This window comes from Patella vulgata, chromosome 9 (genome assembly GCF_932274485.2).
Source record: "Patella vulgata chromosome 9, xgPatVulg1.2, whole genome shotgun sequence".
Taxonomy (NCBI): Eukaryota; Metazoa; Mollusca; class Gastropoda; family Patellidae; genus Patella; species Patella vulgata.
This window is the reverse complement of record NC_065887.2, coordinates 18,623,707-18,648,461: the sequence shown is the minus strand read 5'-3', so window position 1 is coordinate 18,648,461 and position 24,755 is coordinate 18,623,707. Positions and strand designations below refer to the sequence as shown.

General features: G+C 35.1%; 1 protein-coding gene across 1 annotated transcript in view; it reads left to right on the top strand.

Moving 5' to 3' along the window:
- The window catches only part of LOC126831980 (parathyroid hormone/parathyroid hormone-related peptide receptor), a 112,167-nt gene that overhangs the window by 73,389 nt on the left and 14,023 nt on the right, over positions 1–24,755 (top strand). Inside the window, exons 3-7 of the mRNA XM_056103478.1 lie at positions 18,171–18,270; positions 18,853–18,963; positions 19,381–19,493; positions 20,753–20,847; positions 21,658–21,826. Coding sequence (XP_055959453.1) covers positions 18,171–18,270; positions 18,853–18,963; positions 19,381–19,493; positions 20,753–20,847; positions 21,658–21,826 — 588 coding nt within the window. The remainder of the gene's footprint in view (positions 1–18,170; positions 18,271–18,852; positions 18,964–19,380; positions 19,494–20,752; positions 20,848–21,657; positions 21,827–24,755) is intronic.

The following is a 24,755-nucleotide window of genomic DNA, read 5'->3' as shown; positions in this document are numbered from 1 at the left end:
AGAATCGCCAAGTCGTCATTTCCAAGCTTTAGGGCTCCAGAATTCAGTTATCTTTTTTTATTTTATTCTGTAAGACTTCGCTGTGAAAATATAAAAGTGGCATTCATCTTTAGCATACCCATATTGACAGATTTACAAAATCACTTGTAGTATCAATCTATTAGATTTTTGACAACATTCGCGGTGGGTTACTGAATAGGGGTTAGGTGCCGGGGTTGGTTTTGTCAGTTATGTAGTACCGGGGGGGGGGGTAATAGTTCGGGTGGGACGAACACCCTAAGTCCCGTGTATATTGACATGCACGTAAAAGAACCATTGTCCGCCGAAATTCGAAATAAGAGTAAACCCTAGTCAAATATGCGAAACAGTCTAAATAATATTATATTTTTATTACGTTTCGTATTAAGATTTAATTTTCCGATTTTCGACATAAGATCTTAGACATATTAAGAACAACAACATCTGTTTAGACCGCAATGTCTGCGATATCACTTCTGTGGAAGCGGAAGTTAATAACTAAGGTACTGCTACAACTACTACTTCTACTTTTGGGCGCTAAAATCGGCTATGCCATGCACGAGACTTCAGTGAGTTTATACTCATTGAACAACTACATTTTCATTGGCTGTGTATAGAACACAAGTGAGAACACAACGCAGTGCCAGAACTTGTCAGATTCCAATAAAATTGTAAATTCGCCCTATAACACGAAAGAAAAAGGAAAGTTGATTGAAAAAGTAAGAGTGATCTATAATTTGTGCTTAGGATTACAAATTGCGCGCTATGAATGTATTTCTTGTCTGTTGATAGGCATTCGCACCTATCAAAGGGGTTTCAATATTCGGTAGTATGAGATTTTATTAGCTCGATAAATCCCTCAAAATAGGCGACATGTACTTTTGAATTTGTAATTAATTGAGATGACCCCCCCCCATCACAATATTTTTATCAAGTTATTCTAACCTATTATTGGACTTATTTGTGGATATAGAGTTTTAGAGTTTACGGTCATATGTAGTACATGCAGTGCTATTCAGTCGCTGGTTAGATGTGAAAAATATGCGGAGACAACTCCCCACATCCAACGTGTGACGCGTTCTCCCTCTTCTCTGCTACATATTTAAGAACAGCCCTTGATCGTCTAGTATTTTCACTTGTCGTCTTTGCTTCCCCTTCACGTTGTGTATTTATTTCTTACTGTTTTCTTAGTTAGTTAAGACGTTTGTCTTCTCAGTAGTTATAACAATGCAACAGTTCGTTTTTACATTTTATATATCAAAATGAAATGAAATGAAATGGGGTTTAACGTCTTTTTTATATATCAAGCTGCTTACATAGGGTATATTGCGTAATAGAATAAAGTCATTCTTTCAATCCCAATTCAGCCAGAATCGGTGGGGCGAGTCTGCTGATAGAATTGCTACACCTTTTCCCTTCTAGAATCAAGCTGCTGTCTGGCGATTGCTCACAAATATGATAGTTTTGTCTAATTGGTCAAATATGATGTAAATAAGTATAGAGATTGGTTAATCAAGCTGAATGATGCAATCGTAACTTTCCGATCACGCGTTAAACATGATATTCTGATGCCCACAGAACCAGCTAATGTTTACCAAATTATAACTCTTTTTTATATAACAATCTGTCATTCATTCACTAATTTGATTTAAGTACATATTAGAAAATATGTTTGAATCCCACAACTTGCCAAAGACATTAATTAATGAAATATAATACCATCATTTTTCTCTATTCCTTGTCTATAAATTTGAAAACAATGTCGCAAGGACAATATTTCTACACATAAGAATATACTTGATTTACACTGAATTCAGTAGGGGAAAGTAAAATAGATTAAGCTCTTCTGTGACATCCATTATGTAATTGTCTTTGGGAATAGTAATATGCTCACCTATAGATGACAATATACCTGGAAACATACGTTAATTTCTCACTAGATAAGATGTTAATTTATAATAAACTAGATGCAGAGACAATAGTGGTGTAGATTTACAGTCAATGATTAGTGTCATCAATCATGTACACAATACGATTACCGTATATCGATAAACTTTTTTGTACCAATAAATAAAAAAGAAAGGCTCAGATTAAAGTAATCCCCAACATTTGTGTGTTTCCCAGGAATACTTTACCAGCGTTCACAATGAATCTTGATTTTTTTTTTACAAATGATCTATGTATAGAAGAAACATGGCGTTTATTAGTACTCTTCCTCTGTATGTGTCACAAAATACTAAATTTTACATGAGCAAGAACGAGATTCGCGGTTGCCCAACGTGTAAGGCGCTGACTCGCTAACTGTGCCTAGAAAGTTCCTCGGGATTTTTTGGCGTGTTTTCCCTTGTCAGTGGTGCAGGGCAGAGAGCCTGACAAGAAACAGTGCCTGTTTGTTCGTATAGAACAAAATACTGAGATTGACGTGCATGTTAAAGAACTCATGGCATTTGGAATTCGGAATAAGAGTTAGTCGCTTTGCCGTTGTCCGGGCAAAATTTTCCGCATAGCACATTGTATGGTGCATGTCCGTTTGCATTATCCCAGTCGGTGCAGAAAAGGATGTTAAACCCCATTTCATTTCCTCTTCATGTGCTACAGTAGGACGTTAAACCCCATTTCATTCCATTTCTTTATGTGCTACAGTAGGGCGTTAAAACCCCATTTCATTTTATTTCCTCTATATGTGCTACAGTACTGTTGTTCTTGTTGTTGCTGCTCTGCTTCTTCTTTCTTTTTTTTTCTTTTTTTTGAAGGGGGGGGGGGTCTTTGAAAAAAAAAGCCCAATGCTCCACCAATTCAAGTACGACTGACATGAAACATCGATTTTTGATATGACGTCACATGATGACTGCGATGACGTCCATAGCACGCTCGTTCTTGTTTGTTATTTTTATAGGCCCACATTTTCATGTGGACGTATTATGCCGTCGCCCCTGTCCGTTTAAATATATCACCTTTCCACCATAATGAAGGTTGAATTCGAATTTTGGGGAAATCGAAATGAAACTGACGACAAAATGGTCGCTCTATGTATGCTAATTGTGTAAAAGTATGTAACACGAAGGTTGTGGATCCTCTAAAGGTGACAATTTTTATCCGATTTTGATGAAACTTAAAACATATCTTTATATCCTAAAGATTTCAGTTCTTTTTTATATTTTCGCATTTCAGACCACGTCTTTCTGTATTATGGCCCCTTATTGTACAAAACAATCGCGTTTGTTTTTAGCTTGTTCGCTATCCTTCTCTATCCATCTCTTGCAAATGTGGGCGTATCTTGCCTGGCATGTTGGATATCCTTTGAACATATAGATATTACTGCTATTCGTTATTACCAATCTTTGAAGAGCCCATTTAAAGTAGCTAAGTCTTCCGAAGTCTTTGACATTGAAAACACGAATTATTTGTCAATTTAAATCAACATTGATGTTGTGATCTTACCGGGAACAGATTGGCTTCTGATATCCAATAATTAAGACAAACTAAACATTTTACCATTGGTACACGAATCGTGTAACAGAACGCGTTTCAACGCCATTTGTAACAAGGGACTCGAAGAACGAGACTACACAATTTAAATCAACATTGATGCTGTGATCTTACCGGGAACAGACGGGCTTCTGATATCCAATATTTAAGACAAAATAAACATTTTACTATTGTCATAATGGGTTTCGTCGCCATTGCTAACAAGGGGCTCAAAAAACGCGGGTTACGCGGCTATATACATATTCCACAAATCATGTCAAACGGTGATGTCATATTTTTATCGCTGTAGACTGGAATAGCCAGAAGCTAGAGATTACCATCCGATTGAGACTTCTGATTTGGATTTAGAGTAAAAACAGAAACGATTGAATGTAAATCATATTATATTATTATATGCCTTGCGACCCATTTGTATCAATTTCTAGGTCCCATAAATTAGCGATTTAGCTCCTTTAACTACATCTTTTCACGCTATCTTCGATATCTTTAAAGGGGGTGTGGCTCTATTCTTTTGAATCTTAAAAAGACAAAAATGATTCTAAAAGCACATATTTATGTAATATGATTTTATATAAAGTGATTTATATTCAATATTTGTAACGTTTCTATTGTAATTTCTAATAATTGTGTTCCGTGAAATACGTGAACAATCCATGTTGAAAGGCAGTCGTTTACACCTGCTTTTTATTGTTTTTATTTTACACGTTTTTTTATTGTTATTTTATCGTTTGTTGGTCAGCAAATATTAATTACTTCTATATTGCCTTGTAGGATAATATGTGTTCATTGTTCATTAGAAATAGAGCATTGATTTTAAAATGTTCATTATGTCTTAAATATTGGATATTAGGATTCCTTATTTTCACGGCAAGATAACAACACCAATATTGATTGAAATGGACTAGTATTGAATTATTTTTCGTATAATATATAAATTTTAAATTTTATGGAAAATATTGAGTTAGAGGTTTAGCTCCTTTAAGTTTATAACGGGAAAGATTGACGAGACTGGTGCTGGCGTTTTCGCACGATACAGGAATACGATAATTGAGTCATAAATATAATTTTACTGCTGAGCATCACATTGACTCATTCATGTTATTGGCGATTCTATGTAAACTAATAACTATTAAAGCATGATTCTACCGTGTCTTAGTGGTATAAAATTTCTTGTCATAATTTTTTTTTTGATCTAAGGCCGCCTTTCATAATTAAATGGCACTCTCCTTCCTTCACAGAAAACGATTCGGTTTTCAAAACCATGTACAAACTATGTGAGTTGATGATATAATTGGACCGAAAACATATCTAAATTAATTCATCTATCAAACTTTTCTTCGAATCCCTCTCAAAACATTTTAATCACATGGAAACTCCCCAAACCTTACAAAAATCTATTATAAGAAACCTTGGTTGTCAACTTGCTAGATTCGGGTAGGCTCCATTGCCAGCTTTTATTTGTCGTAACTCGCTGTCCATTTATCATAAATATCGAAGCCTAAGTAAATTCATGGATTATCCTCTGTTAATTTCTGCTGTACGTTGAAGTCTCTCACGGTTTTCACAACCGCTAGCTATTCGAACAACTCACAAGAAACGCCCCTTACGTCACTCAAGCAGACAACAAGCTGACGGGTTGTCAGTTAGTGATACCCTTACATTTTAGGTCTGTGGGCTCTCCCTTTGCTGATTTTCGGGCAATTCAGTATTTTTTCAAGTAAGATACTTTCCATATAAACCAAATATGGCATACTTTGATTATTTTCCCCTTGATCGTTTTTTAAAACCTTGTCAATGGTTTATCGCCCAAATTAATAATAGGAGTAGCTTAGATTACTAATAAAACAACTTATCGGATTAAAACGATGCCCGACACTTTTCCGTATTATAGCCCTTGACTCTTTTACAAAATTTGGAGAATGTTCAAACCTCAACTGTTATTCGATTTATATAAAATATTTTGATAATTAATTCGTGAACTTTTGACCTTTTTGACTTCTTGATAATTATGTTGGAATTAACAGTGGGCTAAAAATCCCCTGTTATTGCTCTTAAGCCAGTAACGATAACTGATTTCCTTTGATTGTCCCACTTCTCGATTCTTCAAATCTTTGCTACGGATCCACCATGTTAAAATTATATTTGGAATGTGTTACACCGGTTCTATCACATATATAATATTGGTGGGCACCAACAATGTCCTTTAATCCCACTCTTATCAGCTCCAAATGTGAAAGGTTCCACGCGACTGAGTGAATCACTGAGAATAGCGAAACGTGACCCCTTCTGGCCGAACATTAGACTTTAAACTCCTTTTCTGATACGTTACCGAGGGTCGTACTCTTCCCTTTGACTATCGCACCAAGGAGAACACGTTCTATTTCAACAGCCCATCCATCTTCCCAAATTAACCTAACTGAGTGACTCAAAGTTTACATCACCTGCGTTTAGTTACCATCTTGGTAAACTTCAAAATCGTGAAGTTTTACCGACAATTTAAAACCAAATATTAAATGGAAAGGTGTGCCAAAGTGAGCTACTAAAGCCAGGTTTACATTGTTGTTTTATCATCAGCAATCGTAAAAATCAGTGGTCTAGTCGCCGACCATTGTAAACGGATATACGTTATCAACCGCATCTTATTTGAAAATTTGACCAGAACAAAGTTTATTATGTTTGTAAAGCCCCCGAAGAATTATGGATTAGAATGCACTCCATGACGCGTATATCGTTCTTAAAATAACAAAATTGCTTGTTATTATGTCACAAAAATATACCCCGTGGTGGTAATTCCTTCTCGAACTTCAATAAAACGGTAGAAAATTTACATCCTTTATTCTTTCAATTAATTATGAATTACCAGTCGCCGCAGGCGGCAACAGGATCGTGGATTTTTTTGATTTTTTTTGTTTTTGTTTTTTATTTTTGGATTTTTTTCCCGAATATATTTAAAATTATCCAACATCGATATTTGTAGCCTTAGGTTTAATTGTCCTTCAGATTTATAATCACTGCAGCAGATATTAATATTAAAAAATTGCAGTCTGTTCCCTTAAAAGGGAGACAACACTTGAATAGTCACATTTACAGTTTTCTTTTTCAAAGTTCTTAACTGGTTTGTATATCAATATTTCTTCTTTTGTTTTAGTACAACGCCCATTTTACAAGTATTTATTTCTTCGGTAAGATCACGGGTAGCCAAAGTAGCCAAATAAAGGGGCGAACCGCCTTTTAATTTGCGGCGTGCGTCTATTGTTCAACACGACAATAGTTAATATGTCGTTTAATGTCTTACTTTTCTGCACCGACACGAAGACGGGCATACGCCATACAATGTGCTACGAAAGTAGTGTTGCCAAGACAGCGGCGCTATGGCCTTCTCTTATTTGGAATTCCAACTGCCAAGTGTTTTTTTAAGTTCATGTGTACACCTTGGGGGTTTTTTTGTGTCCCGTACGAACTACTCGGCACTATTCCTTGTCAGGCCCACCGCTCTGCACCACCGACATCCCGAGAAAATTTCTCGGCCAACACCTGGAGCTGACCTTGGATCCTCAGGTTATCGAGTCAGCGCCTTACTCAATGAGCCACCGCCGCTCCTCTTATACAATAAGACATTAAACCCGTCCTTATTTCTCTACCAATATTGAGCGAATATTTGAAACATTCTATGTCAAGATATCTATGATATTATAAAAAGTACAAGTGTCCATTTAATTAGGTCCAATGTGTTGATTTGGTATGTTGTGTGGGTAGTAACTGTTTCGATCTACAGTGCCAATTTTAACTTATTTTGTGTTTCATTGTCGACAGTTAAGGCCAAAAACAAAATTAAAATTATTAAACTGAACTTAAAATTTCGAAACGAAAGCATAGATATATCCTCATCACAAATAGAAATAACACCCTCAGATCGCCCACGCCCATATGCGATGACAATTCAAAATGTTATTTTGTCCTAGATCCAGCATATTAATCTAGTTTAAATATACTTCATCCAATAAGCACATAGGACACGATTTAATTTTGAAGCGTACAGTACGTGACAATATACCTTTAAATACGGAAACATGATAATCATACAGTAGTTGCTTCAATTCTATATCTGGTATGATTGACAGACAGAATAAGATAAATAATATACCTTTATATGTTGGCTAATTTACTTTATCTTCCTTTAATCTCCAGCAAAAGTCTTCTTCTTTTGATGGATTAAGAATGCTTAGAGATAGGCTTTGTTGTCTTGCTAAAAGAATATTAATTGATTATGCGGCTTTCTTCGTTTTATCTTCCACTGTCATTGGAATCACGTCTTCTTGTGTGTATCCAGAGTAAATATGGCGACCAGTCTAATGCCATGGTATCTGGACAAATATCCTTCATTAAACCATCAGTGTCCAGTTGCAATTACAGACGTCGACCAGTGATGACATTGAGATTTTGTTTTGTTCTGATGAGGTTTAACGTCCATTCAACGCCAGCTATATATAGGTTATAACGGGATAAACTTTTTCTTAAATAATTCGCGTTTGTGCAGGTTATTTTGTAGCCGGGCGACCCTACTCCACCAAGTATGGGTGGGGGATCGAATGGTAAACGCGTGCGCGTTGGATCAGAGAGTGTGTCATTGAATCCAGTGGCGTGGTTTCGATTCCCGCTTGTACGTATGTCAAGGAGTAGTAACGCCCGTCCAACCTCGAGCAAATTATTGAAAAAAAATTGAACCATTTGCTAGTCCCGAAATGACCTAGTTTGTGTCAAGGACAAGGAGTAGATTCGCCTATCCAACATCGTGTATTTTCTCCGGGTCCTCCGGTTTCCTCTTACCGCTATAGACCCTACCCTGGTCCTAGCCCGCAAGCGAATTGTTGGAATAAAATTGATCAATATGTTAATCCTTCCATTTTCATGCAAATCTGAGTATTTACACATATAACTATTGTTTTGTTTCTTTTTGCGGTGGGATTGGCGTAATTCGGGAGTTAGAATTTAGAGGATTAAGAAGCTACGTCATATTATAAACAATGTTTTCTTCGGAGTCTTATTTTGAATTTAGCGCTGTGTAATTTTGAGGAAGATGTTTTACGAAATATAGCGTTCATCAACAACAGTTTTGAATAATGGGCATCGCGAATCGTTTCTGTCATATCTTTCATTATTATCTTTTGTTGATAAATTATATTCAGCCGGTGGAGCAAATGCTACCAAAATATCACGTAATAATAACAAGTATTATTAAACTTGTAAAAATGTCAATTCAATTACTAAACAAGGTCACAGTCTGTCTAGCCTCATTCAATATTCTGACCTCTGAACTTTGTTCATTTTCTTAAAATCTTTAAGTAATAGGCCGAATTGACGTTTGCACGTCTTATTACACCGGCTGGATTTATTTATCAAACGAAACGAAATGAATCGAAAGACGTGATTATGGAATGTTTATACAAGATCAGTGGCCAGACGCACCACGAAACTATCTAATATCAAAATATTGGTTAAGCTAGTAATGTTAACACCTTAAATACAAGGTGTGTTGACATGTTCAATCATGAAGACTTCGTTTTCCGTTACTTTGAACAGTTACTTGGTAATTTTCAGGAGTCAATTTGCTATTGGTGCCCCAAGCGGAAAAAATTAGATAATAAAAATAGAGCGGTTGCTGATTTAATTAACTTTAATTAATGTAAAAGTTTCTTTAATTAGAGTTTATTATTTTTATTGTGATATTCTGACTTGTTTCCTGTCTATCTAATTTGGGAATAGATCTCTGCCCTAAATGGCCACCATATTCAAATATTAGTATATTATTTTGTAATGGGGTTCTAATCCGTTTTACATCTGTCATGCAGACAAAGACCAAATAAACATTCTCAATTTTATAAAATGGAGTTTCTCGAAGTATGCATCGTGTTTTAGACTAAAGCCATCGATTTAGGAATTAAAATGTCGGTCAACTAGCTTTGTGTCTGTTGTCCAGTGAAGGGCCTCTTTATACATTTTTGTTGAAATACCATCAAAACAAGTCTCATTATACATGTATGTCGACATAACATCAAAACAGCCAATCTCATTATACATGTATGTCGCCATATTATCAAAACAGCGAACCTCATTTATGTCGACATATCAAAACAACCAACCTTATTATATATGTATGTCGATCTATCATCAAAACAACCAACCTCATTATATATGTATGTCGATCTATCATCAAAACAACCAACCTCATTATACATATATGTCGACTTATTATCAAAAATAGCCAACCTCATTATACTTGTATGTCGATCTGTCATCAAGAAAAGCTCTGGCGATAAACATCCAATCCTAGATATACTTGTAATTTCAAAATATTAATGAAATGTTTTTCCATTTGTTTTTATTATATCAAATTCCGATTAGGTTTACTTTTATTCGGATACCCTCGACGTCTGTCTCCAATTACACAACACCACAAGCAGAATAAAATAGCAATTAGCTAAGCTGTAATATTGTAATTCAATGGTCTAATGACCGTCTAGATTTAAGTTGGTGCTTACCAGACTTTATCTATCGCCTTTTGCCTCTGACTAAGACCATTTCCATTGTACCATTGATCGATTTACGTTTATTTTCCTTTAATCAGACTTAAGTTTACATTATATGATTCTACATTATCCTAAACTAGATAACCAAATTGGCGATTCTTGAATTCTCTACTGTTCTTCAGTGTTGTGATCTTTGTTTAAATCGAGTTTCTCAAATCTAGATCATATCAGCGTATCTTTGTTTTAAAATCTGGGTCTGTAACCTGTCATTTGAGAATGTCCAGTCTCTAGATTTCTTAAATTCTCTACTGTTTTCAATTTAGTGATATTTGTTGAAATAATCAGTATTTCGAATCTAGATCATACCAGTGTTCCTTTCTTTTGATATCTGGGTCTGTAACCTTTCATTCTGAGAATACTTACTTTTTAGAATTCTTAAATTCTCTACTGTTTTTCAATTTAGTGATATTTGTTGAAATCGGTACTATTTAGAATCTGGATCATATCTGCGTGCCTTTGTTTGGTATCTGGATCGGTGGACTTTCATTCAGAGAATGTTCAGATTTTAAAGTCGGATATTCTTTGAATATTATCGGATCTTTAACTAAACGGTTGTAGATTGGATTCCAATTATATAAATATATGCCGGTCGACTACCGGTATCCCATTATATGCTTGGTACATTTAATGCATATTTTATTCAGTGAGTTATTGCCCCTGTCACTAATAGCTTGGTAATTTTGAAACTTAATTTTACATTAGTGGCTACATTCTCGTTGGCTGGCAAAATTCTGTTTTTCTGTTATTTCAGAATTGACCCAGGTATCTTAATATTTCTCTATACGTGACCTATTTAACGTGTAGAGATCGATATTCTGTGCGATTCACATACACATTGTGAAATGATTTGGCTATCAGTACATCTTCTGGAACAGTGCACCTTCTAATACCAGATAGCAAATGGCGTTTTCTTTCTTTTAAAACTTTTTAGAGGGTTCAGAAACCAAATACCCAACAGTGGTGGTTATATTAAACGTAACCATATAATTTGTATCTTTTTTATATAATTGAAGACAAGATTATTGACACGTTTGTGAGCTGGCGACTTTAAATTAATCATCCAATTTAACACAAGACGTGTTATCAAACACTGCTTTATAAATTTGATGAAAACAGTGAATAAAAAAAAAATACCCTTGGGTAAAATATTGGTAAAAACAAACGTTTACTTGGGTTACTAGACTTCAGACAACATTTGAGAAGATGATTAATTAGAGACTATAGACTAATATGATCTAATTATTATCATAATAACAGGGGGAATATAGACCGCTAATAACTGTTTTCGACAAATAACGTCACCATATAGCCCGTTCAGACGCTTAAGTTGAACTGGTTTAAAAAAACCCGGGGATCGTTAAACCAGTTTAACTTAAGCGTCTGAACGCAGATGTGGGGCAAATAAACCAGTTTAAAAACCCCTGCTCGCGACCTGTCTTCGAGGAGGCTTTTTATTTTAAACTGGTTCATCATAGCCGTCTGAACGGGTTGACTTAAAAACCCCAGCTCCAGCTTGCTTTGAGCACGCGCAGTACGCAGTTAGTTACATTCCTGTGGAAATATTGGGTTCAGACAGTGCCAATGTTATCGAAAGCGTGCGAGAACCGAATAAAGAATATGAAGCTACCCATGCGCAGTTAACTCTAACCTCCGACCGAAGAGGTCAGAATAATGAAACTGGTTTGGCTTATAGTACGTGTGAACGCAACACGATGCTGTCTTAAAAAACCCAGCGATTATGAACTGGTTTAAAAATAAGCGTCTGAACGGGCTATTAGTGTTAGTTTTGTTGTGGGTTTGTTTTTTGTTTTTTTGTTGTTGTTATGGTTGTTGTTGCTGTAAGAAGCAAGAAGAAAGTAAAATAAAAGAGATAGAGTATTTTTCAGTAGTATACCAACCGGAAAAACTCGATCTCTGCTTCGTTTGTCTTTATGGTTCTGATTCCCTACGGTGCATAAAATCAAATATGTTATATTTAGAACGGCCGATTTTCAGACGTCTGACGTCTGACGCTGACGTCAAATCTGTACATGGGCGCCACCTCATACATAGATCAATGGGCGACGTCTTGGGAGAGCGGGAAATGGGAAATGGTATCGGGTGCTCTGACAAAAAAGAAAGCATACCCTTGCGCTAATAAAAAAAAAATCCGTCACTACTTAGAGCTAATCATGTTTAATTGGGACGTGTTAAGAACCCACCATAGTGAAATTAATCAAAGAAAATCAAGATGGCCGATGGGCATTCTATCATTCATCAAATGTGTTTTTGATTGTAGTTTCCTTGTAAATCCTTTTGATATTGCTTCCTAGTTAGTTTTTGCTGGCGAGGATTTAATCGAGATTACACTTGATCCTGTGTGGGAATTTACTGCGGCTTACAATATGGCGGTAGAGCTGTATAATGACCACCTAATATTGATCACATTGATTTACGACCTTCTCTCAAAAAAATATAACCCATAAACCAGATCTTCAGTTTCAGAAAAAAACCACAAACCCTGATAAAAACAAAATATAAATAAATCGTCTACACGTACTAAAAATATTATGACACTTGTTAAGGACGTTTCTCGGAGCACCTAAAGTAGACAAGTCGGTAGTATCAACAGCCGTGCAATCTTGTCCCTAGTCACACATATTCCCACATTCGCTTTAAATTTCGTATATTATATAATATATAGCTCAAAATTAGATAATGAGAAATGAATTGAACATTTCAGAAAAATTATACTGACCAAAGTTATGAAGTTTTGACAAGAAATAACGGATACCCCGCCCACAGTTTATATGCTAGATTAGGCATCATATCATTGTCACGATAAAATGTCGGGCGTTGTCCAATCAATATTTAAGCCATCCGATGGGCTGGAGAGTTGAGTATGGGCTTTGAAGCCAAATAACTGACCGGCAATGGGAAAATTTAGCTTTCGCATATGAATTGTCATCTACTATACTAACATGCTTCCTATCTATACTACCCAAGCCTACTGACATGCTTCCTATCTATACTACCCAAGCATACTGACATGCTTTCTATCTATACTACCCAAGAATAAAATAGAGCAACAGCACCATTTTAAAAACAAACAAAATAATGCGACTTCAGCAATTTTGCTCGTTTCTCACTCAGTTAGTTTTAAATTATATTTCCAGAAGAAAAAATGATTTAAATCTTGATTTAAACTAGGTCAATTCAGTTCAGGCCAACACAAGGACTACAAGGACATACTGTCTTCTGGGATTAATGAACTAAACTATAAATACAAATGCCTAGACTAGACTATACTCTGCTCAATATTTGTATTTCGTTTAGTTTGCAACTTTTTTTATTTCCAATATTTAGAATATGATTGTTTATGAATTTTTCTCGATATTTAAAAGACTGGAAACCAGACTGTCCATGCCCCGATTATCGGTGTTAGCTTAAACTATGGAGAACTGGTTATTTTTTGGCTTTGTGTATGTGTGTTTTGTTGTCTGATGATTTTATTTGGCTTATCGGCGGAATACAGACAATAAACGGTTCTGGCAGTTCAACAATATAGCAGTTATAAAACTCTAGTTTGAAGTTATTAATAATTCTCAAAATAACTTGGTGTTGAAAAAGATGCAATCATCGAGTCTTCAACTAGGGTATTAATTCTTGCTAATTACCTGCAACGCCGCCATTCCGGATGTTGGTTGTCGGAGAATTTATGACATTGTGACCTTCTTATAAATCATCGCCATCATGCTCTTTTCTCTCGAAGTTTCTAAATATATAGGACGAAGCCAACTTCTTGAATACCAACAAAGCGTTCTTTTTACATTCTTTTGGAGGGGTGACCTAAATAGAAGCCAATCAGCACTCTTGGATTTATTAACTCCATATAGTTAATTTTTGATGGCGCAGTTCTGGTTTAGAAGGTTGCATCGTGGCTAGAAATTAGGCGCGAATAATTAATAGTGACAGCGCTATTCAATATTATCGGTACTGGGTTAATCATGCTGAAAACTTGATCGATAAGTATCTTCATTATATGATGGTCAATGAGAATGGTCGCCTGGGGTATTCAAGACTAATCGGGATGTAATTTATCGTTTAGGGTTAGTAAATAGTCACGGATATACAAAGACAATACTTCGTTGGTCCTCTCTCAACTCTTTAAGATGGTAAAACACTATCAATACAAAAGAACGACAAAACTTCCGAATAAATGAGAATGTGTATGGTGTTCTAGAAAAGGTGAGCACATCCTGGCCCATGCATAATACATATAGCTAATTCGAACTTTAAAGAGACTTTGATTTCGAAAGTAGATGCTGCATAGGGTCACGAGTAGCAAAAGGGACAACCCGTTTTTATACAAATCGGTTAAGTCATCACCTGACACAACAGCCATCACTCTTCGAATGAAACTCTTGAAGGTGTTAACATAGTATACTCTTGGCAACCATCGTATTATTGGAAAAGTGTTTCAAGCCAAAGACGCCTCAGAGTAAATTGGCACACACGATATCCCACCGATGGTTTCAGATTAGAAAATTATACAAAATTGCAAAATTGTTATAGAATTCCAAATATAAATATAAACAAATGGCAGGTATGATACACTCCGAAGTGAGTGATGAGCACCAAAGTTTGTACATGGGATTTGGTTCCGATTGGGTAGTTTTGATTCTTAATTTCTCAAATGTAGAACTCATATATTAATAATATTTGTGCATTGTTGTATTCGATATTTAATAATTAAGTGTATTTACTTTCGATCTATTTAAAATGAAGTATATCCAAAGTAAGAGAGCCGATACGGTTTAAAGCTCGGATTCTATAGGAATACTCGATTGAACTTTCCAAGATTGAATTCTATCAATCTCACGAATATCGACAATCGAGTGGAAAGGGGTGTTTGCTCTGGTTAATTACGTCACGGATTCTACTCAAACGACCTCCATTATTGGGACAGATGGAATAGTGACAGTTGTGTTCCAATTCTGTCAATACGGAACGTTGCGGTGTGAAGCAATCCGGAAATGAAGCTTTGCCGCGAAAAGACCGTTTACTCAGAATGCTAAACATTTTTACGGGACACACGGGAGCATATTTTATCAATCAATCCATATCACGAACGCTCATGGTGTTGTTTTGTAGCTGATAGTGTCATGTACAGAACATTAAAGTGTTTTTATTCCCCGTGTCATTAATCCCAAACGGAAATACAGTTGATTAATATTTCAACATATAAACTATAAACAAAGATAAAAGTTAATCCTTGTTTCTTCAGTAATTCATGTGAATAATGAAATATTCATGACAAAGAAAAGTTAAAAACATCTTGTCGATATTAATTCGGTCACTCTGAGTATAATACATGTATATAGAAATTTGTTGACTGCTTCGACTTTGGTAATACTTGAGAAGAGATTGTGGCACGGAATTTATAAAGATAATTTTTGTGTCCTGTAATAAATGTTTATGTTTGATTTGGATCAAATGATGTTCTTTTGACTGAACCATTATGGAAATTGTTTTATTAAAAATGTTGTTTTATTTGCACTGCTATCGTTTACAAGAGAATCGGGTTGATTTTTTAGAGCCAGAACAATTTTTCTCTGTTTCTCTGATAGCGATGGTAGATCATTGCTTGCTGACTAACCGGGGTTTTTCTGACCTGGTTTTCCCTCATCAGTAATGGAGCGTGGAGGGTCTCGCTTTCTGATCAATTTTTTCCTCGCGCTCGCGTACGTATGTCCGTCGTCATTAGCCGGGTTAGTGCAGAAAGATGTGCCGTTATCCATATTTTGTTACATCGTGACAGCCTTCTGTATTAACCCAGTCACGTGACGTAGTTTTGACTCCCCGCTTGTACGTGACAAGGAATAGAGTCGCCTTTCCAACCCCGTGAAGAGTCCTTGGGTTCTCGGGTTTCCTCCCACTGCTAAACAACCCTACTATTTTTTATATTAGACCAAAAATGACAGTTTGTGTCGAGTAGACGTTAAATGCCATTTCTCTCTCTCTCTCTCTCTCTCTCTCTCTCTCTCTCACCGTTTGTTATAATAGTTTCCCGGTTGAAATGATGACCAATATCGGCATTTCCAACAGAGCATCACTGAGTATAAAACTTAAAAACAAAATAAAATGAAATAACTAGGACAGAAATGCGACCGGTAATGGCAGTCGGATCGTTTACTCTGAGTCTTTCTAATTTGTATTATATCTCTTATATATGTTAATGCAGTCATGCATATTTAGTAGGTTAATCAATTTCAGTTTTGAAATGAGGGACATCGTTCTACTTTTTAATATTCTTTAGTGTATTCAACAGTACTAAGAATATATAATCCAATTTATTTCTGGCAGTCACGGTCTTTTGAAAAGTCATTTAACATAGACCAATTTCACACCACAAAACGTATTAGACAGTTCATTGCTCCCTACATAACTATTTCAATCAAGGTACACTCTTTATCAGTTCTGTTATAGCTTATACATTACATCTAAATTAAGGGTTATATGGAGAAATCGTTCGCCCATGTTTTCCTTTATATAAAAAATCGTAGCAATAACCAGGCAAGCGTTACCCGAATATTTATAAAATATAGCAAAATGAATTATATCTATAACATAATTATATTCAAAGCGTCACTTCCAATTTTTTTTTTTTATAAAGGAGTAATTATCGACGAAATGTCAGGTATAGATGACTCTATAAAGATGGAAATAGTTTATAATCAATTTTATACCGAGAAAATGTCGCTTCCTAAGATTTCTAATGAACACTTTCTGCTCCATATTAACACTCGACCGAATTCAGGTCTATATTGTGATTTTTGACGTACTTACACAGAATCGCCCACCTACTACTGTTAAACAACTTTCATTTCTGTCTTCGACGCATTGTGCTGATCGAATTTATTTGTGTACTTTTGTTGATTGGAATAAAATTAGATTTTAGGAATCGATTCTTTAGGTCAGTCACATTTTGGACTCATATGGCCAATGGTTCTTATAATTCGCTGAACTGGAATCAGAATTATGCGAAGGATCTCTACTATTTTACTTTATCTAAAAGTTATTGACAAAACCCATTGCTTGATCCCCCTTGTCACTAATTCTTCATCTTGTTCATAAAATCACTTTAGTCTCAGGTCCATGGATTTGTCTGGTTTACGTTTTCATAGTAAATAAAAGTATCAGTAATAACAAACACTTAAATACGCTGCCTGCTATAGTCTGAATAAAGCTGCGTCTTATACAAGCTCAACAAGGCTGCGTCTTATACAAGATTTATGGGTGTCATTGGTCATTCATTTTCTACTGGACATGTTAAAGGCTTTATGTCTGATGAGAATCCGGTTAGGTCAATTTAACTGGGTAGTCTGGTAGATGAGGTTTGGGGTATATTAGTAATTATAACAGAAAAACGAGGGATAACTCTTGTGGCTAATAAGATAGTCGTTCATTAGCTTATTTCAGGTCTTAACATTGATGTCAGTATCTTGGACAAAGGTCAAATCTAAATACTAAGGCCACCTGCAGATTTCGTCATGGTCACGAGATGCAAACAGGGTTAGAGCACGTGATTGTTGCCGAGGGTTAGGGCTTGACCTTGACGAAATCCGCAAGTGGACTTAATATTTAGATCTAATCCTTGGAAAATGGTTTTAACATCACTAAACAAAACACCATTTTCACCCGGGTATTATTGTGGTTATTCGTTGAGGAATATCTGCCAAATGAATTATTGAAATAAATAACAGTTATTGGTCATGAATAAATCAATGGTTTATAGAATATGTTATAACAGCCAAGATATATTTTTCTGATATAAATCTGTTTGTATGATCGAATTATTCACATATGGTACATGTGCAATATGTATTGGTGTAAACAAATCCAATCATAGGGGTGTACTCCATAGATGGGGGTTATTTTGTCCAAACAAATTTAAATCACTTCAGCTGTGAGAAATAAAGGGAAACCGGATTATATACTATAATTGGTGATTAAATGAATTCTTGGTCGTGTCTAATGACAAAATATAATACTACAAATTTGATTCAAAACTCTTCTACAACTTTTTTTCATCAGGAAATAGTAGACATATCGATTAATGAACAGAATACACGAATAACCAACGCCTCCATAGAATGCTACAGATCTATGATATATTCAACACCTACACTCAATGGTAAGTGTTCTTGTGACATTTCTCCTAGTCTCGGCGTTCTTTAATTCGCAAGATTTCCCCTGGTTTGGGTTTCCTCTGCGTCCGAGTTTCCTGTGGTTATCTGGTTACGACTTGCAATCTGGGTATAGATCGAGAAAAATCTTTGGGATATTTCATGCCCAATTCCCACGTGTCAGTACGAAATGGTACAAAAACCCAAGGCCCCATATGCAAATTAGTAAATTATTGCTAGGGTGGACAAATTCTACCCTGGCATTGTACACTTAACCATAGAAATAAAATGTATTTTAGTCTGAAATTGAACTTGGTAAAATGCCGACGGGCGGTTACGCTATATTTCATTCTTTATCCTGCATTGTGGATATTCACCATGGTATGAGTGACAACGTACAAAGGAGGGGCTATAAACGACAACCCTAAGAAATTATCACAGCTCTTTTGGTCGAAATAGTCACAATACTCACAATCCACCAATCTGAACTATTTTAACACTCTTTGTCGGTTCACCATTAATGTGCGTCTTCGGAGTTACCATGAATTGTATGTTAACCTTTGTATATATAATATATATTTTTCCTCCAGGTACATTTTGTCCAAGTGTCTGGGATAAGATATTATGTTGGCCGGATACACCAGCGGGTACATCAGCTAGTTTAACCTGTCCGGATTATGTTGATGATTTTAATACACAAGGTCGGTGTTACGTTTATGGAACAAATTGTAATCTAAGACCGTTCTGAATCTGAGTTTGTATTACTTACTGTGTCGTGTATTTCTTGTAGTATTAGATAATTTGGTGAAAGACATCCGCTAAATGCAGACATTATTTCTGCGAATTGTTTTTCACTTAGGCCTATTGAATATTGTGGCATTTTTTACTAGTGGGAAATAATTCGACGAAATGTCTGGGGGTTTTTTTTAACTTGATAAGTTACATTATAATTAAAAGAAAACGAAAGCTACCGGTATATTGTGCTCTTTGCCTATATGCATTACGAATCACATATTTACATAGAGGCGTAAGCATGTATGCTTGTCCGAATATTATATACGATGTTTTGTTGTTCATTTTTTTATAGTGAATATTGAAAATATATTTCTGTATTTCAGCTAATGCTAGTAAATATTGTACAAAAGATGGAACTTGGTTTTTTGATTCTAATATTAATCAAACCTGGGCAGATTATACACACTGTTTGACATCAGTATCAGATCTAATGCGGGTAAGATATTAATCCCTTCTTCTTTTGGGGGATTTAACGTCGGCTTCCACTTTAAGTTATATCACAAACAAACCTATATTTTAGTAAATTCAACCCATATGGCTGTTTCTTTTTCCAGGGGAATTTTCATGCAAAAAATGATTGTTGTTTTTAGTCACTGAGGTATTCGAATTCAAAAGTTATATACATTTTTGAGAACAATACACAAATTGGGGATATACACGATTAATACTTGAATATACAATCTTAAGAAATGTAAACCAAATATTTCAAGGAAATAAGAATCTATTTCATTTCACCATAGCAGATTTGAATATACCTCGTAACTTTCTTCTTTTTTGTGATGTGTTTAACGATTTTAGGCGACACGTACTTTAATTTATTATTTCTTGGCATTCCCAAGTTTATATCAATATAGACTATAACATGATTTGTTAACCCTTTATATAGATACATCATTGACTGGTGATTATCGATGTCTACAACTCTTAGTTTAATCGAAGTCTCGAGTGATACAGTCTGTCCGATATGATTGTACACTGGTAATCCTAATACAGTATTCCCGTACTTTATTGGACATAACTAATCAGAATTTATTGGAATAAATTACAAATCTTTTCAGTGCTGATACTCCTTTAATACCCCTTTATTTAATTAATGTCGGTATTTCACTGGAAAATCGATAGTTTAAAGTCCCAGTGACACCTATAATTTGATTCAAGGAATCATGGTGCGTGTTTTTCAAACCTAATAAAACATTTCTCTGTGAGATAATTAATTGTATATATATCCGCCGTCTCTAATATATTACATAATCGATGCAACTAATCGGAAAATCGATTTTCTTTACATCCGCCTATTCATCGGATATGGCACAATGTCCGAAACGATTTTCTTCTTGTTAATTATAGGTTAATATGCTCCATTTCATTTGGTAATTAACATATTTGAAATAACTACTTAGGTCACGATAAAAAGTCTCACTCATTCAGTTTTGTAATTATTATTTAGCCTTTCTTCACATACATAACCCTTAACGATCACGATATATACTACAATGTTGGGTCCAATCACACATATTTTCATTAATGAAAGTAACTTACACGCAACTTGTATTTCTCACCACTAATTATATTATTACTGTAGCCAGGCTAGAAAACCAGCGTCTTACTCAATGAGCCGCCGCTCTTAAATCATACCCACTCTTAAATCATTTTGTTTTACAAATTGCTAAATGATTAATGAATTTCTTTTTTTAGTCCCATGTTGGAAGAATAAGTATTATGTATAATATTGGATATGGATTATCACTCGTATCATTGTTGTTAGCAGTTTTTATTATGGTAAAATTTAAGTAAGTAATTTATTGGAAGATTTAAGTCAAGTCATTATGAAGATAAAGTACATTAAATCTCGTTTCCTTAACATTACCTTGCTAAAATGCCCAAGCGTATTGTAAATGTTTACCATATTTCTTTCAAATTCATATTGCCATTTGGAATGAATAATGCACAAATATCTTACAAAATATGATGTTTACAAACAAATTGTACATGGATGGTAAGCAGCAACTGTATATTGATATCTATAATGTAATAGTCAACATTCGATTTCCCTGGACGGGATTTGATTCATTTTCTGTAACTGATATAATTAAGAAATAGTGAACGTTGGTAATGTGTATTTCATATCAACTCGATTCAAAATCGGTAAGATGTCCGAAACCATTTTTATCTGTAAACCATTACCTGCATATTTCAATCCACATCAAATCTGTAAATTGGATAAATTACCCAACTTCGTTGACAGTTATATCCAACGAAAGGCACGCAATGCAGGTTGATGCATTTTATGCTAATTTATCAGAATTATAGAATAACATATACCCTTTAGGAACCTTCCCCTTTGTTCTTCAGTTGCTTCCCTTATTGTTTGCTTTTGATTTTGAGTGAAGCCTGTATGGCTACAGGCCAGGGACTGTACATCTAATTGATCTGATATGTGCGATTGTTGTTTGTGGTGCCTGTGTACAATGTATACTGTCCATAGGTTTTTCTTTTGTAAGTGTCTGTGTGTGTTGTGATACCCCTGCACCTTTTATAGACATAGGCCGTTTATATATAAATTTGTGAATACATTTGCTGATGGAAATGTTATCTTTCAGACGACTCCATTGTGCTAGAAATACCATCCACATAAATCTGTTCGCATCTTTTATTCTGCGAGCATCTATATCCTTTATGAAAGAAAATCTCCTAGTTCAGGGGGTAGCCTTCTCTGCAGATGTAAAAATTTTACCAAATGGTCATCTGTCATACATTGAAGAAAGCACGGTGAGTATAGGCGTTTGTTTTATTAAGTGTCATAAAACATCAGATTTAAAGCGATCCCAAGACTGTATGTAACGTGGCGTGTTTTCTGTGTTCCTGCTTCTGCCACTCTTAAAGAGTCCTGTGCGCATGTCAAGTAATGAAACGTATACAAATACATAAAAGTTGTAAATCGGAGATCACCCACTTTAACCCGAAATTTACACTTAAGATGATGAATATATTACAGGAGAAAAATTCTCCAATTTAGTCTAAACAATATATTGTTTGGGGTTATTCAAATTTTTTTATTCGGTTAGTAATGGGACGAGATCTGAACAATTATTCAAACACTGACATTATTTATAAACGTGTCATTTGCATTTTAAACGGTGTCGGCTTATAGCTGGGACCACAGTAAAATAAACCTTCCCAACTTATACACCTAGTCTGAGCATTTCTATGAATAATACTGATATCATTAGCTTTTCCAATAATTTTTGTACATTATATTTCTATTCGACTGATATCATTAGCTTTTCCAATAATTTTTGTACATTATATTTCTATTCGACTTTATGAAGTTGTTAGATGTTATACCTAGAAGTAACAATTTATGGTTTATTGTTAGATTTCATGTAGGGAAATACCATCATGGTCACCCCATATCTCCCGTGGCGAGTTCTTTAGTCTACTAATTATATCATATTATTTTAAAATCACATAATACGCCTAAATATCGAATAGACGAAAGTCCCAGTTGATTTACTTCGATGGTAATGTAGGTTATAGGCGTCGTTTCTGGAATCACTAAACTAGATATGGTCAAAATTATCATGGATAAGTATGGCTACTAAATAACCGAGTTGATCTGGCACAAGACAGGATTACTAACTGCGTTTTTCACCACACCAAAGTCAATTCAGGTCAACGTTCTAAACAAGAACAATCTTTACGACATATTTCAGAGATCAAATTTCATTATGTGAGAAAATAATGGCAAACTTGATGTGCAACAATACGATCTAAGGGCATCGCCTGATCACAAAGTAAAAACTAAAAAAATATTCATTGTTTTGACAACAGTTTTGGATGGGAAAGTCGCGTATAAAGTACGGTAATTCAATGATGGAACATGTGTGAAAATGAGCCAAAACCTCTGGTGGACCATTATAAGTTTTTAAAGAAACACAAAGAAAGGGGCCTGTGATGTCTCTGATTCTCCTCTGGCCGTCAACCACCCAAACAGTCAACAGAAGTGTTAGGGAAATAGTCAGACACTTCAGACTATTTTAAAACAACCCATCTGCCCTTTTTTTTCTGTATAATATAAAATACTTAATTTTCCTGTAGTTATAGTTTATAAGTTTAATTGTGTTTTTATTGGTTTATCTGACAGACAATACATTAGAATACATTATAAGTCTGGTTTTACAATAAATTGCTGATGTTTTAATTCAAATAATGATAAATCAATTCCAATTATTGCAAACAGCAGAGGATAAAACATTTATTATGAAACTTAACAACTAAAAAAATATTATAAATATTGTTGAAGACGCGACCACCGAATTGGAAATTGCACTTTTACGATACTTGTCTCGAAAACGTTACAAATTGGCTTTACATAAATCTTCTTGGTGACAAATAAAAGATAAAATCAACATTAACTTGTGAGATTCAGACAATAAATGAATAGAAAAAGCTTAACACGCAAAACACAGCTAATAAATATTTTAATGGTTACATTCTTTTACGTTTTGGTTATCTAACGTGGCTTGTTTGTTTCCGTCTAAAGAGAGAAATGGGGTTTAACGTCCACTCGACCCAAACTGGGTTATTTCGGGACTAACATACGATTCAATTTTATCTCAATAATTCGCTTGCGCGTAGAGGTCTTTAGCAGTGGGAGGTACGTGGCAAGCGACAACGATATAGTCGTTCGGATTGGACGAAAACTCGAGGTCCCGTGTAAGATATAATAGTAGGCCGTAGCGCCACCGTCTACATTTCGTTGTTGTAAAAATATAAAAGATGTCGAATCTAGTTTGTTTCCAGAAATACGGGTGTTGTGTGATTTTCCTGAAGCAGCGGTTACAGGAATGAATTATCCGCTCATGAACGACCGTAACACTTCTACTATGATTAGTATCTCCCCCTGGGTCCGGTTTCTTAGCTATTTTTGGCAAAGTGTTTGAACATTTCGGTGAATAAGTCATTATACTAGTTTCATCTGATTTTGATAATGTGATGAGGTTCTTTGACCTAACTAAACATGAGTAGCCGTAAGGAAACTTGATAAGTGTCTTCATCGTATCCTGGTTGTTATATTTATCTGAATAACAACCATACTATACAATATCGTCTTGTTTACCTCTATCTACTTCAAGAGGACGTTGACAGGAATTACATTTGCTGCCACTTAGATTTTAACAGCCCTATTAAATTACTAGGTTAACGACTTTAAAATTATCATTTCCCTTGCCAGTCTACAATGAGGACCTGGCAAGGACAGTATTTAGTTGTTCGTAAGGGACGAAAACCGAGGTCCCGTGTACACATCGGCGTGCACGTAAAATAGTCTTTGTTAGTTTGAATTGGAAAAAAGTCGTAGCGCCAGTGTCCTGGCAAACTTTCTCTCAGAACACTGTATTGAGTACCCGCATTTTCATTAGCCCGGACAGTAGGTGTAGAAAAGTAGGACGTTAAACCCCATTTCATTTAAATTATCAGAAAAGTATCCACAGAAGTTATCTCTTTTGATGTTTTTAGTATCTATAGTTCAGTTGGTTGTTTTATCTCTAAATGTTGTTTTTATCTTGTCTATAGTGGTAACGTTTTCTATGAATATCATGTATGTCAACCATTTTGTTTTCTGTTGGATAAGATGGAATATAATTAAATAATTTAATGAATAAGATAGAAATGATTTAAATTGGAGTCTCTGTGGGCG